We start from the raw sequence: 14,796 nt of genomic DNA on the forward strand, positions 1-14,796 counted from the left end.
TTATGGGACCCACTCTAAACCCGACATTAAAGAGAACAAAACTGCCAACGAGTATCTTTTTGGACTTTTATAGTGGGCAGTTTATAATTTAGAGGCTCGGAGTGGCTGGATGTTGGATGAGAAGGAAGTTTTCAGAGCTGTGGGTGGTTTTCCTTCCTTCCTTCCTTCCTTCCTCCAGCAGATAGCGATCCACGCCGGGATTTCCTTCCCGCTCCCGTATTTCAGCGATGCAATGTGTAGCACGTTTCGGCGAATGTGTGTGTATGTGTGCGATGTGTGTGCGCGCGTCTCTCCCTGGCTCTGGCTGCCTCCAGGATTGCTCCCTGCCTGCTTCGGGAGCCCGCTCCGGCGCTGTGCGGAGCAGAGGTTTCCCCGGCTCTCGTCAGTACAGGCACACGCACCACACGCATGCACACACACACACACACGCGCGCACGCACAGAGCCGCTGTCCAGTCCATCCCCACGCCGCCTACTGCCTCCACCACCTCCAGCCTCGCAGCGGCGGCGGGCACAGCTCCGCGGCGGATCGCACCGCGGCTCACCCGGCTCTCCGCGGGCAGCCGTCTCAATCTCCACACCCTAGAGGCAGATTTTTCCTTTCTTTTTCTTTCTTTTTTTTTTTTAATTATTTTTTCCCTTTCTCTTTTTGATTTTTTTTTTGGCTGGGGAGGGGGCGATTTTTGCCGAGGAGACGCGGGGACGAGGCTGCCGCTCTCCTGCCCCCGCCGTGCGCGCATGTGTGCGTGTGCGAGCCCACCTCCCCCCCGCCTCGCAAAAGTTTGCCCGGGCGGTCGGGGGGCTCCCGGTCCGCCGCCCCCGCTGCCGGGGGACGCGGCGCTGCGCGAAAGCGCGGAACTTGCGCGCCGCGCCATGCCGGCTGCGCGGGGGGCTGCGCACTGGGCCCTGGCGGGGCTGCTGCTGCTGCTGCCGCCACTGCCCGCGGCCGCGGGGACTGAAAGCAAAGCGCGGAGCTGCGGAGAGGTGCGGCAGGCGTACAGCGCCAAGGGCTTCAGCCTGGCCAGCGTGCCCTACCAGGAGATCGCAGGTACGGCGCGGGGAGCGGCGGTGCGCACCGCCCGCGGCTGCGGGGTATGGGATGGGCGCTCTGCGCGGAGCGGCTTTGCCGGCCGGCGGCACCCGGTGCTCGGTGGTATGCGTGGAGATAAAGGAATACATAAAGGCTGAAAGAAAAAAAAAATTCCTAACGGGAGGGGGGGGAGGGGGGGCGAGAAAAAAAAAAAAAGAAACAAAAAAAAATTTAGAAATAATTATAAGAGGGCGCTGGGGATGCCTTAGCGGCGGTTTTGTTCGTCTGCAGAAACTTCTTGAGAGTTGCAGCCGGGTTCCTGGAGGCTGAAAGCTGTTCCGCAGGGGATCCCGCCGTGCGCGGAGGGAGATAACTTTGCCCTCCGCCCGCGGGGATGGGGAGGGTGGAAGGGGCGGAGGGGGCGCGGGGGAGGGCAGCACCGCACGGGCCGGGCACGGCCCCTTGGGGCGCTCCGTCGTCGCCTCAAAAGAGCTGAGCGGCGGCAGCTGCCGGGAGGGACTCTCTCGCACGACCCTTCGGCTCTTGGGTCTGCCTGCCGCCGAAACGTGCCCACAACAGGTTATCACTCCGTCTGCCTGCGAAGGTGTTGGGCTTGGCTTTTACTGTGATTTTCCGGCTTTTCCCTGCAACCTTATCCGTATCGCATCTTTGGGAGTGAATGAGTAAAAAATGTGTCCTAGGCGGATAATCTCTTAGCAATCAGAGAGCGTGACAAAAAGAGAGAAATAATATGGGGAAAGGCATGTGCGTGAGCTGCTCAAATTGGGCTGCTCGAGCCCTCAAGATAGATTTCTGCTTTGCTGCTGCCGCTTTGCTGTGAGGCACTGCTGTTTGCACGGTGAATGAGGAGCCCCTCGGTTTGCTCGCTTCCTTAGAAAGTTGGAAGGAGGAGGTTTTTCTGGAGGTGAAATAAAGCCACAGTTCCTCACTGTGCAGCACTTAGCACTTTTCAAAGGAGGAATGATAAATGTGGAGAATTTCAGGACAGTGAGAGTGTGGCTCACACTGGGAAGGCTTTTCCACACTGCCACTGCAGCAATGCTGAGCCCATCTCTGCACGGCACAGTGGGTCTGACCCACCAACATGCATTGGGACGAGGCAGGAAGACACATGGCTGTTCCTGTCCCGCAGGCACCTCCGGCCCTTGCGCTTGCTGCCAGTTATCTTGTCCTTTTATGCTCTGCTTTAAAATCTCCCCTTAGGTTGCTCATCAGTCAGATACAATCTTTTTTTTTTTTTTTTTTTCCCTGAAAGTTCCCCTACGAGCTGTAACACTTTGGCTATGCAGTCATGCTTTCCTTTGTTTAGCTTACCTCTACCTGTCTTAGGACAGGGTGGTGAGATATACCCTGTCCCCTTTAAAAATAATAATGACATACAGTGAATTTCAGTGTTCCAGTGACTCTGGACTGACACTTGTTGCTTTCAGCTCTTAGGCTTATTTACTTTCTGAATGTAGAGCACAAAGTCAGTATGCAGTTTTCAGGGGCTTCTCCTGGCAACCCCAATGGCAAATTTCTATTAACATGTGTTGGTACAGAAAGACTCAGTTACATCCCAAGATGCTCCTCAGCTTCTTAAGATTTAGATGTAATGTATACTTTCTGGTTAAGAAGTTTGTAGTTCATGCGGATGTAATGGGCATCTCAGAAAAAAAGAACTCACAATTGTTTTCTTTGTGGCCTCCCTGCCATGGTGCTGGTTGGTATACTGACCTACAAGCAGTTTGCGTGTCACTGTTTGGGCTGTTGGAAGGTCCAGATGTACTTCAGAGTGCTGGTTTTGGAGAGGTGCTGTGAGGCTGTGCCACAACGCTGCAGCACAGGCTCCTGTTAGCTTGGGAGCCACCTATGTGCAATGAAGCACAATGTTGGAAATGTTTAATTAAAGCAACCAACACACAGTTTTCAGAATAACTGCTTTCATTCTGTTCTTTTCCACCACCCTGGTGTGGTTAAGGAAGCAGTTTGTTACTGCTATGAAACAAGTGTAGTCTATCAAAAGCTCTATGCTTTAAAGATTTCAAAGTGCTTCATTACATTCGTATTTCTGAACAAATGTTTTCAAAAGATTTTGCATCTTGATAAAAAGTTGGAAAATAGTAGCACACAGCATGGCTAATGTGTTTTGATTTAACGTTATTCATATGTTTCCATTTCCCATTTCCTTAAAAGCTCTTTTCTGGCTTTCTGGCCAGGGTTGTTGGAACTTGACAAACCAAGCGGTGTTGTGGTGCTCTTGTGCACAGAGCTCTACAGTGTGCTCAGATGGGAGGCAGCAGGCACAGAGCTGACTTTGCTGGGAGGAGCTGCACATCCAAACTCATTTCATAGTTCTTTGTAAAGTACTTGCAGTGAAGTTCTGAATGGAGAAGGTTTAAGCTATAGATTTTAAAGCTGTAAGGCAAGTTTTTCCAGTAGCCTTTTTCTATTTTTTATTGTTTTTAATATAAGTGAAATGTGTGTTGAAGTTAGCAATGCTATGATTATGGCCACCCCCTGTGCTTTCTCAGCAATGCTAAATTGTTGAAAGGAGTGGTGTAGCAGCTATTTATTACCAACCTTGCTGCACCTAATGCCTTGTCTAAGAGGCAAAGTCTGGTGCTGAGGCTTTCACTGAGTATGGCACACGAAGCAGGTTTACAGCTTAAATCATCGGAGTGAGTCCTCCAAAAAGGAACTTTGCCAAGGAATGGTGGGGGTGGGAGGACTTGGTCCTGTGCAGACCAGCTCTGGACAGCAGGTGGGCAGCAGTGGCTGCCCTTGTGTAATTCATGCTGCTGTAGAGTGGAGTGTCCTGCACTTGGAGAAGAGTTGAACTGTCATACTCACGCTACTGTGATCCTGCATTTAGGGGCTCTGAGCAGAGCTCCTGATTGGTTTTACAGAAGTGTTTTGCTGTAGGAAAAGCTGTCACTTAAAGAGTTGATAGAAAAGTAAAAAGCCACTGAATGTATATGTTAGCAATACTTCTTTAAATCTGGATGTGATTTCAGTAACTCCAGGTATCTTACAGGAAGCCAGGAATGAGAAACAATGAAGTTAGAGAGTATCCTTGCCTCAAACTGTTCTGAGGGAATGTCTGGCTATTTCAAAGTAATAGATGTTTCTGAATTGTAGCCTTTCACTTTCAGTAGATCTTTGTTTTTTAGCAAAAGTTTTTATTTTCATTCCTTCATTTAGCTAAAATAGTGTTTAGGCAGTGATGCATTAAAACATATAAAATATATATTGGAAAGGTGAAGAGCATGTTAAAGAGGTTTGTTTCTTTTGATTTTTTTGAATAGTTGCCAAATAATATTGTATTTAAAGAAACACTCTGGTAAAATGTCCAACTGTAAAGATGCTGATTTCTAAACACTCCTTAAGAAATTAGAGAGCTTTGTTCTCCTGTGCAGATGATGAACAAGGTGAGATTCTGGCAACGCAGAGGCACTGTAGGGAAAGTAACTGAAATGAAAGCAGAAGCAAACCCTTCATTTCGGAGGTTTGAAGGTCAGGAGTCACTTGAAATTGTGCTTTGATGAATGGGTTTCATACTGGCATAATACAGAGATGTTGACTGAAGAAAACTAGCAAACATAATGCAGTTGCTTGTAGCTCTAAAGTGATAATAAAAATAATGAAAATAAACTCAGTACTCATTATGCAATTGAGCTATTATTTCACATCAGCTGTTCCAAGTGATGAATGTCTTGCTTTCTTTTAGATAGCTCTAACATGTAATGATACATGGAGGGAACAACAGTTGAAAATCCTCCCAACTTAGTTAATGTTCTCTTTTACTGTTTCTTTATTGTGCTGCTGACAATTCTGCACAGTACCTGCATACCAGAAGACGAATGGGGGTTCACAGAGAACTTGTGTAGCATCTCATCTCCATAAAATAGGAATTACTTTATTGAAATCAGTAACATAATTGATGCAAACTTGTAAAACTTGATTTGGGCCATTAGAGATATATTCATTCCCAAATTTGTTGGTGAAAAGAACATGGAAGTGGAATTTGGTGTAATCTCTGCTCTTTTTTTGTTTTAGCCCTGTTGCTGAAGTATTCTCTACTTCTGCTATTTCAGCAGCAAGCACTTCTTTGGTCACGCTCCCTTATGGCCTCCCCCATTCTCTGATTTTAGGTGCACTGGTGCACATGAACATGTGCTTTTACCTAGGGGAAGTATAGCTTTTCTGAGACCTGGCTGCACTGTCACTTTTGCATATATTTATTGGTATGCATGTGACTGGTTCCATTAAAGTGGATACAACCTATGTATGCACATCTAAACCTAGAGGTACTCCTCATATGCTCAGGGCCTTCGAGGAGAAATAGCATGTTTTTAATGCTTATGAATAATTGATCCTGACTGAGAATTTTAAATCTCAGCATCTGGAGTCTCCTGATCTGATTTTATTGTAGAGTATTTTGGAAAAAGGGATTTAAAACAGAAACGGCGGTGCTTTAATAATTAGTGTGATGATGAATTTCATTGTATTGTACTCTAATCATACTTTTTTTTCTTTCTGTCAGCAATCTGATTTATAATCAAAAAAGCACACCTCTAATATTTTCTGCGCTTCTAACCGTTAATATATTAAACCATTCTAATGTTATATTAGTACTGATTTCATCATATGCTATTGTGAAATACTCCTGAGATTAGGTGGTGTTCAGACACCAGAGAGGTCAAGCACTATGTTAAAAGCTCAGGCCATTCTTTTTATATTACTGCAATAAAGAATGTATTCATTTCATTTATATTACCACTTCGCTCTCATAAAAGGTCAGTTTCATCTGAATGTACAATTACTTGCAAATGGCAAATCTTATAACAAGTGATCAACAATAAAAGCTTTTCTGGGTAATTTGTCTTTAAAATTACCACCTGCCATTTGTTTGAATGACTCAAAGATCTTGTAATATCACTTGAAGATCTCTGTCTTATTCCACATGATGTATGTAAGAAAACCACACATACTAATATCCCTTTCTGCTTAGTAAAGTAAAAATGCATAATTACATTTAAGTTTCTAGTTGAAATAACAAGGATGGTGCTTAAAAATCCATTACAGTATCAAAGTATCAGCACTCCCATTACTAGCAAAATGAAATTATGTTTTCAATGAACTAAGACTTCGTGCTACCCTTCATACCTGGTTAATGGGTGCTGTCTCCCTGGAAAGGGAAACTTGATTCTGCGGCTTTGACTGTTCATACTGTCAGGCACAGTTATTTTAGTAGCTTAAATAGATGTGAAAGAATTAATACTTCACCACTGGTTCCCAAGAACAGCTTATAAGGGTTGCAGTTTAAAATCAGTACTGCTGTATGCTAAACAAGAGAAAACATTACAAGATGCAAAGTTGTGTTGCATGTGGCAGGAAAACACGTCTGGTGAAATCCTTTGCAGTTTATTCTTCTGCGCTTAAAACTGCCTGGAACATACTGAAACTAAGGCATGCTTTCTTCACTGTTTATTGCTACGGAGCACACGCTCACCAAGTAATCTTCCCTGCCAGACTTTTAGCTCTTCCACAGGAGGTTGTCACAGAGACCACCAGCTCCCTCGCACGGGCTTTTTTCACCACCGTGACCTTTCCCTTCGCGCGAAGCCGAGCCGTAACACTTTCTTCTGCTGAGCCAACGCCAACAGCTGTCCTCGGGGGCCTGCAGGCAGCTCCGGGCCCGGGGCCTGCAGCCCTCCCTCCTTCCCCGGCCGCGCTGCATAAGCCGGCTGCGCCCGGGAGGCGGCTCTGGCGCCCAGCGCCGAGAGGCCCGCAGGCGGCAGGGCAGCACTGCTCCCGGCTCCTGGAGGAGCGGCTGTCTGTCCTCCAGAGGAAGCGGATAGGGCTGGTGCTTCCAGCACACGTAGCAAATTGCTCTCTGGCTCTCGTAGCCCGCGCGGTGCGTTACCTTGAGCTTCTAATGGGCTTTTAACAGCGTTTCCAGCTGAGCAGCAGATGTAAGGGATACGGAGCGCGGAGAGATGGGCTGCGTTTTCGTACTGAAAGAAGCATTTCTGCGGATGGAGGGATAGCAATGGAGCCTTGGACCTGCTCGGTGACCTGCTGGGTTAAAAATAGCAGGGAAAATCTCCAGAAATAACTGGAAGAGTCCAATGTTTTTAAGAGATGCTTCACAAAGGCTGTTAAGTTAGGTATGCTTACAGAGTAATGCTGTCAGTTGTATCTCTGCCTATGTGTACAGGCAGGTAAAATCGTGACTTTTACCTGGAGTGGCTTCAAGGCCACGTGTAGGCACTGAAAATATTCAAGACCCACCTGGATGCCTATCTGTGCAACCTGGTGTAGGGAACCTGCTTTGGCAGGGGCTTGGACTCAGTGATCTATAGAGGTCCCTTCCAACCCCTAAGATTCTGTGATTGTGTGAAAAACAGTTATTAACCAACAGTAAAATAAACACATCGAAACATCAAAAAAAAAAAAAAAAAAAAAGAACAACAGCTGCACATTTACACAGAGAGGTATTTGCAAGCCAAGCTGAATCTTTATTTCATGGGACCCATCTAAAAAACATACGTGCAAACATGAGTTCAAACATACGCACAATAAAAAACAGCTCAGAGCTCAGTTCATACACGTCAGGAAGATCAAAGGCCAAGTCAGCTGTGGCAGCCCCATGGCTTGGGCAATCCAATTAGTTCAAACCCAGTGCTTGCTTAAGAAGTAAGCAGTGTAACCTGCCTCTAAGGTAAAAGCAAGACCTCTCTGTTGCCAGGAACAGTTCTTTCTGTATCCCCATAGCAGCAGCTTTTGCCATGACTATGGTGACAGGCTCATTTCTGTCGCAGGTCCCTTCAACCTATATGTTGAGTGCTTAACTTAGACTGCATGGATGTCCATCTGGCTTTTGTCTGAATTCGTCTTGGAGAAAAGTTGACACATAAGTCTGTTTCACGACTGGTATCAGACTGTAATATAGCGTAGCTTGAGAATGTGGGTGAGTTCTGCCATGGTTATGAGAACTCGGAAGGTATGTGGATGTTCCCCACATCTGGATAAACATAGTCTGTGAATGTCTTGGTACAGTTGTGTCTAATGTTTGCACTTGAATTTTAGGCTGTGGTATTCCTTATAACCTTGATTTTTCCTTTGATAACTCATAAAATGTAGTTAATAAAGGAAATGAAAATGACTTCCTTAAACTGAGTTATGTTTCAGGAAGTGGAGCGTAACACTGGGGAAAGGATCTTTATGTGCAGTTATCCCACCAAAAATGTGATTGTGCTGATGGATGGTTGTGGCCAGGAGTCTCCCACTAGACTGCTGTGTGCATTTGCTCTAGGTTGTTTTCAGTCCAGGATACAGTTTCATGTCTTCCAGAAATGTTCCCTTTTCAATTGCACTTTTCTAACTTTTGTTTTTCTGTTGTTTTCAACCACAGAACAGAGGTGAATTTTTGGACAAAGTGTGTGAATTTATGGTTGCAGCATTTAAATCTAGAGAGACCCTTCATCTTGCCTAGTGAGAGCCACTAATCTGTGCAAGGCTTTTGGAAAGTCTTCTGTGAGTGTAGTAGTCTGACTTTGCAGTCCAAATGTGCAACTCTAGGGGTAGTAATGCAAGCGAAGAGTTAAGTCAAGGAACATGGGAGAAAATACAGGGTAGACTGAATTGCTAGAGAGTGTAGTATCTGGAATATGAAAAAAAACCCAACATCATTGCTTGAGTCACTTTGCAGTTGCTGTGTTAATTATTAAGGACTTTTTCACAGTTAAAACCCTATCAGTAGATATTTCCCTGTTGTTATTATCCAAGTGATTAAACATCCCATACAAAACAGACTGTGGTGACTGGACTGGTCATGCTCCAAATTAGAAGTTCTAATCAAGATGTATGAGTGTTTCTACTGTCAAAGAGCTTGTTTCTTTGTTTTCTGGACAAAACACTTTATGATTCAAGCCCAGTGCATAATATGTAATTACTCCATTGCAGACATAACAATGCAATTTTTGCACAGTTCACTGTGTCATCATAATTTTATATGACTGTGCTCCATAACCTGAGAGAGCAGACTGTGAGTGTCTAGGCTTTAATTTCTTTAACCCCCCCCCCCCCCCCAAAAGAAAACAAAAACAAAACAAAACAAGCAAGAAAACAAAAAAAGCAACATCAAAAACCAAAATACCTAGCCAAAACAAAAAATATCAGAAAAAAGTTGTAAAAGGCTTCAGACTGAAGTAGAAATGCCAAGAAAGTGGGACTCATCCTTTTGGAGGTTGCTTTCTGGTAGATAACTGATGATTGTAATGAAGCTGTAAGAGAAGGCTTGCTTTCTTTTCTTGCCTGGCAGCACCATGCAATGTGCCAATAGTTAACAATATTCTTATAGTTTATTAGAAGAGAAACTACCAGCAGCTGAGCATTCCTGGATATTATCCTCAGCTTTGCACTTGACTTTATAACTGTGTTGTCAAAATTTGACAAGCCATACTGGTAAAGTCATCTGTTCTCCAATACTGAATAGGCTGAACATCTGCCTGGGACGAGTGATCATAGTAAGAGCACTTCACTAGCTTAGGGAACTCTCTGCTTGTTATGTTGATGTGTGATCGTTAATGTGGTCAGTTTACTGGGCGTCTGCTGGTTTTATTGCACATTGAAATTTGGGGTTTATGAGGCAAATGGATCGGATTATTAGACCACAGTTTTATATACTGCTATTTATTGTTGTTTTCACGTTTTAAATCTTTTCTGCACCTGAGGGCACCCATTTACAGTTATTCGTGGCTTTGAGGTGTAGAACAAAACTGTGCTCATAGTAGGGTTGAAATATAAATTGTTAAGAGCAGTGGCAGAGTGATTCTTTGCATGTCAGATGTATCCAGTGATCAGTCAGTGGACTCTAGAAACTGTTGCAGGACATTTAAATACTGTTTGATTTGTTTTTTCCCAAACGTATTCTAGTCCCCTGGAAGTTCTAACAGTGCAGTGGTTAATCAAAGTAGAGGGGTGATTACTACCTAGTGAGGACTGGCCAAATTTGAAGCGTTTTCCAGTTTTTGCCTTTAAACTGACATAGTGTTTGACAAAGAATGTAGCTGCAAGTTCAAACAGTGACTATGTCCTAATTAGTTTCACAAAATTCATTGACAGTGTAAACGCATATTCTAAATATTTACTTCTCATATATTAACATTTGGCTTTCCAACTTTAACGTACATGATAATAGTGTGTATGCACAATTCTTATTCCTTGGTTGAAAATAGCAGTGAACAATTTTGTCCTTCAGCATTATATATATTGTAGAGAAATATGGAAAACATCTCTTGAACAGTTTCAAGCTCAGACCATGTTCTCTTTAACTGGTTAGATCCTCTGCAATATACAATATTCTCAGTCAAAGCTTTGCATAACATCATAAAAGAAAATGGCAGAATTGGCCCAAAGGAAAAAATACATAATAAAGCATAATAAAGACCTCTCTCTTTTTATTTTTATTTTTTTTATTTTTTGTTTTAGTTTTACGAAGAAGTATATAATCTGCCAGCAGTGCAGCTGCAAAAATTTGGATTAGAAAAATCATGCTAGTCAAAATTGCAAAACAGAGATACAGTTTTTTTCTAAGCAGAAAATGAAAATCTAATTTAAAAATTGAGATATTTAGAATAATAGTGCAGGGGAGGTTTGTTTATTGAATTGTCGGAAAGCCAGCAGCAATATTCCTTAAATATTTCTGTTCCAAGATGGTCTATCATGCTTGCTCTCAGCTAGCAATGAGCATTGCTAATTGAATATCTGGAACATAAGTAACATGTATTGTTTAAACACATATACCTGTCTTTGCAATGTAGCTGGCTGATGAAGAAACATCTACCTGAAATTGACCACTGAAACATCAGTTTGTTTGTTCTTAAAGTCAATCTTCAGAGGTCCTGTACCTTTCTTTGAAAGTGAAGACCAAAGCCTCTTTCTTCTTTAATTACTGAGACGGCATAATGATAGCCATGTATAAATTGACTGTAATCAGATTGGTTGTGGGACATGAGCAGACTTTTGTTAGTAGGTTTTTTTAGTCAGTCTGCCAAAACTAATTTCTGCCTATCTCCATTGAATGCAGCTGATGGCAGAATTTGATTGAGATTTAATTGTCTGATATTTTGGTCTGTTTTTTTTTTTTTTTTTCCCGAACTAAGGAGACCAATAGATGATCAGATTTCAAAATTAGAATTTAATTGTGTGAAGAACAAAGTAAATACAGAGAAGGGGCTGTCCTTACTGCAAGGAGATTAGATTATGTATTTATTAAAACATTTCTTCATGAGACTTCCATGTCATATGATCATAGAAAAAAGACATATATATCATTAAAAAACTTTTTTATTACTTCAATAACACGTATTGAAAGTATGTATGATGCTTTATTTTTTAATTGTAATTCTGAAGGGCATTAACTTCATATCCCATTGAGTGTACTGAAGTAATTGATGGGTCCTTTGTGGAAGTGTCCTTGTACCTTGTTAATTAGTAATGTAATGTCCAAGTTTTCTTTTTAAATCAGCTCCAGCTGGACATTGTAAATCATTGTCTAGAACACAATCAGTACAGATACAGGCAAAACCACAAACTCTTGTTTGTACCTTGGTGCCAAAATCCAGTTGCTGATGGAAACATAGAAATAGATTGTTGTTGAAGTGGAGCTTTTCCATATCTGATGAATGGATTTAAATTGCTCTTCTATTCTGATTAGTTGCCAAGACACTTAAAAAGTTAGCTGAAATTCTATTATATATTAGACACCCTTTTTTTTTTCCATGGTATATTATAACATTGTGGATAAATTTAGAATTATAAGTGAGGTCCAATTTTCCTTTTAACATTAATATTGGTTTTCTTTCATGGTCAGTATCTGATTCTTTGAATATTCTAAAGCAATTTCTACTTTTCTGGTGTTAGGACAGTCATTGCCATTACCTTAATACTTAATGGGCTTCTCCGGCTAAATCTGCTTTTGAAGAAGAAGCTCTATATAATTTCTATCTGAAAAATGAATAGAATCAAATGCAAGATGAAAAAGATTATATAGATGAAGAGCAGATTCATGCAGAGTTTAGTCTGTTACTGAACAAGGCAGATACGGGTCCATAAACTGCAATTGGGCTGAAGAATCCTGCATGCAACTTCGCTATTGATTTATGTAGTTCTAGGTTGGTTTTTATAGTCGTTTCAGTATCATTACTACAGTTACTGTACAGCACAGACAATAAACTTTCTAGAAAGACTAATGGAGTTGGCAAATTAGGATCATCATCATTTTAATGGCTGATACATAAATGCTAATCTTCTTGTTCCTTTCTGTGATGTTAGAAGCTGATCAAACTGTTGAATTTAATGACTGTTCAGATGAGTCATGCTGAAAGGACTGATAGTTCAGAATAAAACTTTTCAATTCAGTACTGAAAGTTCTTATACCTTTGCATTACCTCAATAAGAGGATACAGAGATACATCTTAATTAATTTAAATCCACCAATATGAGTTATTTATATTTTTTCATGAGCCCATTCAAATGTGCAGAATAAGCATCTTTTTAAGTTGATAGTGACAGCCAGCAGTCACATTTTCTGATTAGCAGATACTTGTATTTTTTTATACTCTTACACCAACATGAAAATCACATTTGTAAATATTACTAGTATTTATTCTATGAATGTTTTTCTGATTTGTATTTTTATTTTTCCCCTGTGATCTGAAAGTGCTGATCATTTAGGGCTCTTTGAAGCAAAGATATTTACTAACTTGTGTTAGATATAGCAGAAATGTAGTAGTCAAACAAATTGCTGTTGAAAAAAAAACTCTTGGCCTAATTTTACAGGAGAGGTGCACACATGTCTTTCAACAGTGAAGAATTAGTTTGCCAAGGCAAGCTGAAGAATATATTCTGAACATTTTCTCAATTGCTTGTGAGGGACTTCTCTTCCTTTTCTTTCTAAATCATTCTTTTCTATTCTGCCTGGATTTTTTCACATTCACACTACATGGAAAAATTCATGTCTTCATACTTCAAATGAAGATAACAATAACATATAATTCACATTTTAACATTCCTCATTCCTTTTTGGAATATTTAATGCTTCCACAAAGGGTTAGGCCACCACTGTGTTAATTGAAAACCTCTTATTTAAGATATATTCCTGCCTTGAAGGATAAGGTTTTGTGTTGGGGCTTAAGGAGATATGATGCAGCGTGTAAGGAGATACAGCATCCATCGTGGTGAGTAATCATTCAGTAGGTAATCTAGGATGATGATGAGTGAGAGGTTTGAATCTTTGTTTCTCACCTTTTGGGAGAGTATCTTCAAGGTTGTTCTGTAGGAACGCCTCTGTTCTTTTGAAGCAGTTTCACATTTCACAAATAGTGCATAAATATTTTTGTTGGAAAGCAAGCTGACAACCATTGTAGGTCTGGAACCCCTCTGTGAGGTGTGGGAACTCTTCACTCGGTTCTGTCCTATAAATAATTACTGCATGCAAAGCAAAAAAAATTCAATAGAAAAGATTGCCATCAGGTTGCCAGAGAGAAGCTTGCCTATACTAAACCCATTTGAACATAAGGTAGCTTTGAAATAGACTAACACTGCTATTGGATCTTGAAGCTTTCTCAATAAATAATAATAAAAACCCTCAAATGACTTGAGAACTTATTAAGACAGAAGGTTCTTTTCCCTTATTTTTTCCTCCTTGGGGAATATTTTAACAATTCCTATTTTCTTTCTATCCTGATAATGTTATTTAAATTATTAGTAATAAAATACTAGATTGCAAGCAGTCAACAATAATCTAAAAGCTGTATGAGAAACACTTTGCTTTATGGAATAATCTGCCAAAGAGTTCTGATGGGAAATCCATTGCTTGGGTCATTTTATTCTAAATTGAACAAAGCAGAGTGCATTAGATGTTCTGTCACCTTGTTAGGATTTGTCAGTAGTGATTACAAGCCTTTTTTCTTTAAGTACTCTAAAGAATCTAACCACAGTGAAAACAAGCATCTATAGCTTGCACAGCCAGGGACCAGTTTGGATTAACAAAACTCCTGATGTAGGTGGCTGCTGGCCCTTCAACTTTGGGATTCTCAAGTGATCTAATCCCTTTTGATGGATCAGTTTTGTTCCAAGCAAACACACAGCCTGAAAGGGTAAGTCTTCCTACTCCCACTGTGCAGAATCCTGAAAAAGGAGGGGGTGTAAGAGAGTACATAGAATATTTCCCACTCTCTACAGGCATGACTCTTTTGTGAAAAAGCAGTAGAGGTGACTATTGGAAGTGCTCAGAAATAAGTAGGAGATATATATTAAGAATAATGTTAAAAGTGAGTTTTAGTAGAGCTTAATTTCAGGAATGGGTTAATTCTTCCTCAATCTTATATATATACATGAAAAAAAAAAAAAAAAGAGGAAGCATTACTTGGAAAGTGGTTTTGTTTTCTTGTTAGGGGAGGTGAGTGGTGGGGCAGAGCAGGTACTCGTGGACCCCTGTCAAAGGGTTCAATGTTTTTTCATTCTGTAATACATACATCTTTATTTTATTAATACCACTGGAAAAAAATATTCCATGGAGAATTAGCAGAAGAAATCTTAGTGTTTCCACTGGAAATGGAACTGTTCCCCTTTTAAGGTGTTCCATTAAGGTTAAGGCAGAAGAGAGGCCTTGAAGATCCCATGGGTTCTGCCTGCTTTCAGTAGGAGTTTTATTTGCTTCCTGAGCCTAAATACAAACTCAGCAGTGGGAATAAC

General features: G+C 41.3%; 1 protein-coding gene across 1 annotated transcript in view; it reads left to right on the top strand.

The window, feature by feature from the left end:
* The first annotated feature begins 737 nt into the window (after positions 1-737).
* The window catches only part of GPC6 (glypican 6), a 730,796-nt gene continuing 716,737 nt past the window's right edge, over positions 738-14,796 (top strand). The window contains exon 1 of the mRNA XM_065740816.1: positions 738-1,047. Within this exon, the coding sequence (XP_065596888.1) occupies positions 738-1,047 (310 nt within the window). The remainder of the gene's footprint in view (positions 1,048-14,796) is intronic.

Source organism: Cyrtonyx montezumae, unplaced genomic scaffold (assembly GCF_038088225.1).
Source record: "Cyrtonyx montezumae isolate F1298 unplaced genomic scaffold, pur_monq_1.0 scaffold_3, whole genome shotgun sequence".
In the NCBI taxonomy this organism is placed as follows: Eukaryota; Metazoa; Chordata; class Aves; order Galliformes; family Odontophoridae; genus Cyrtonyx; species Cyrtonyx montezumae.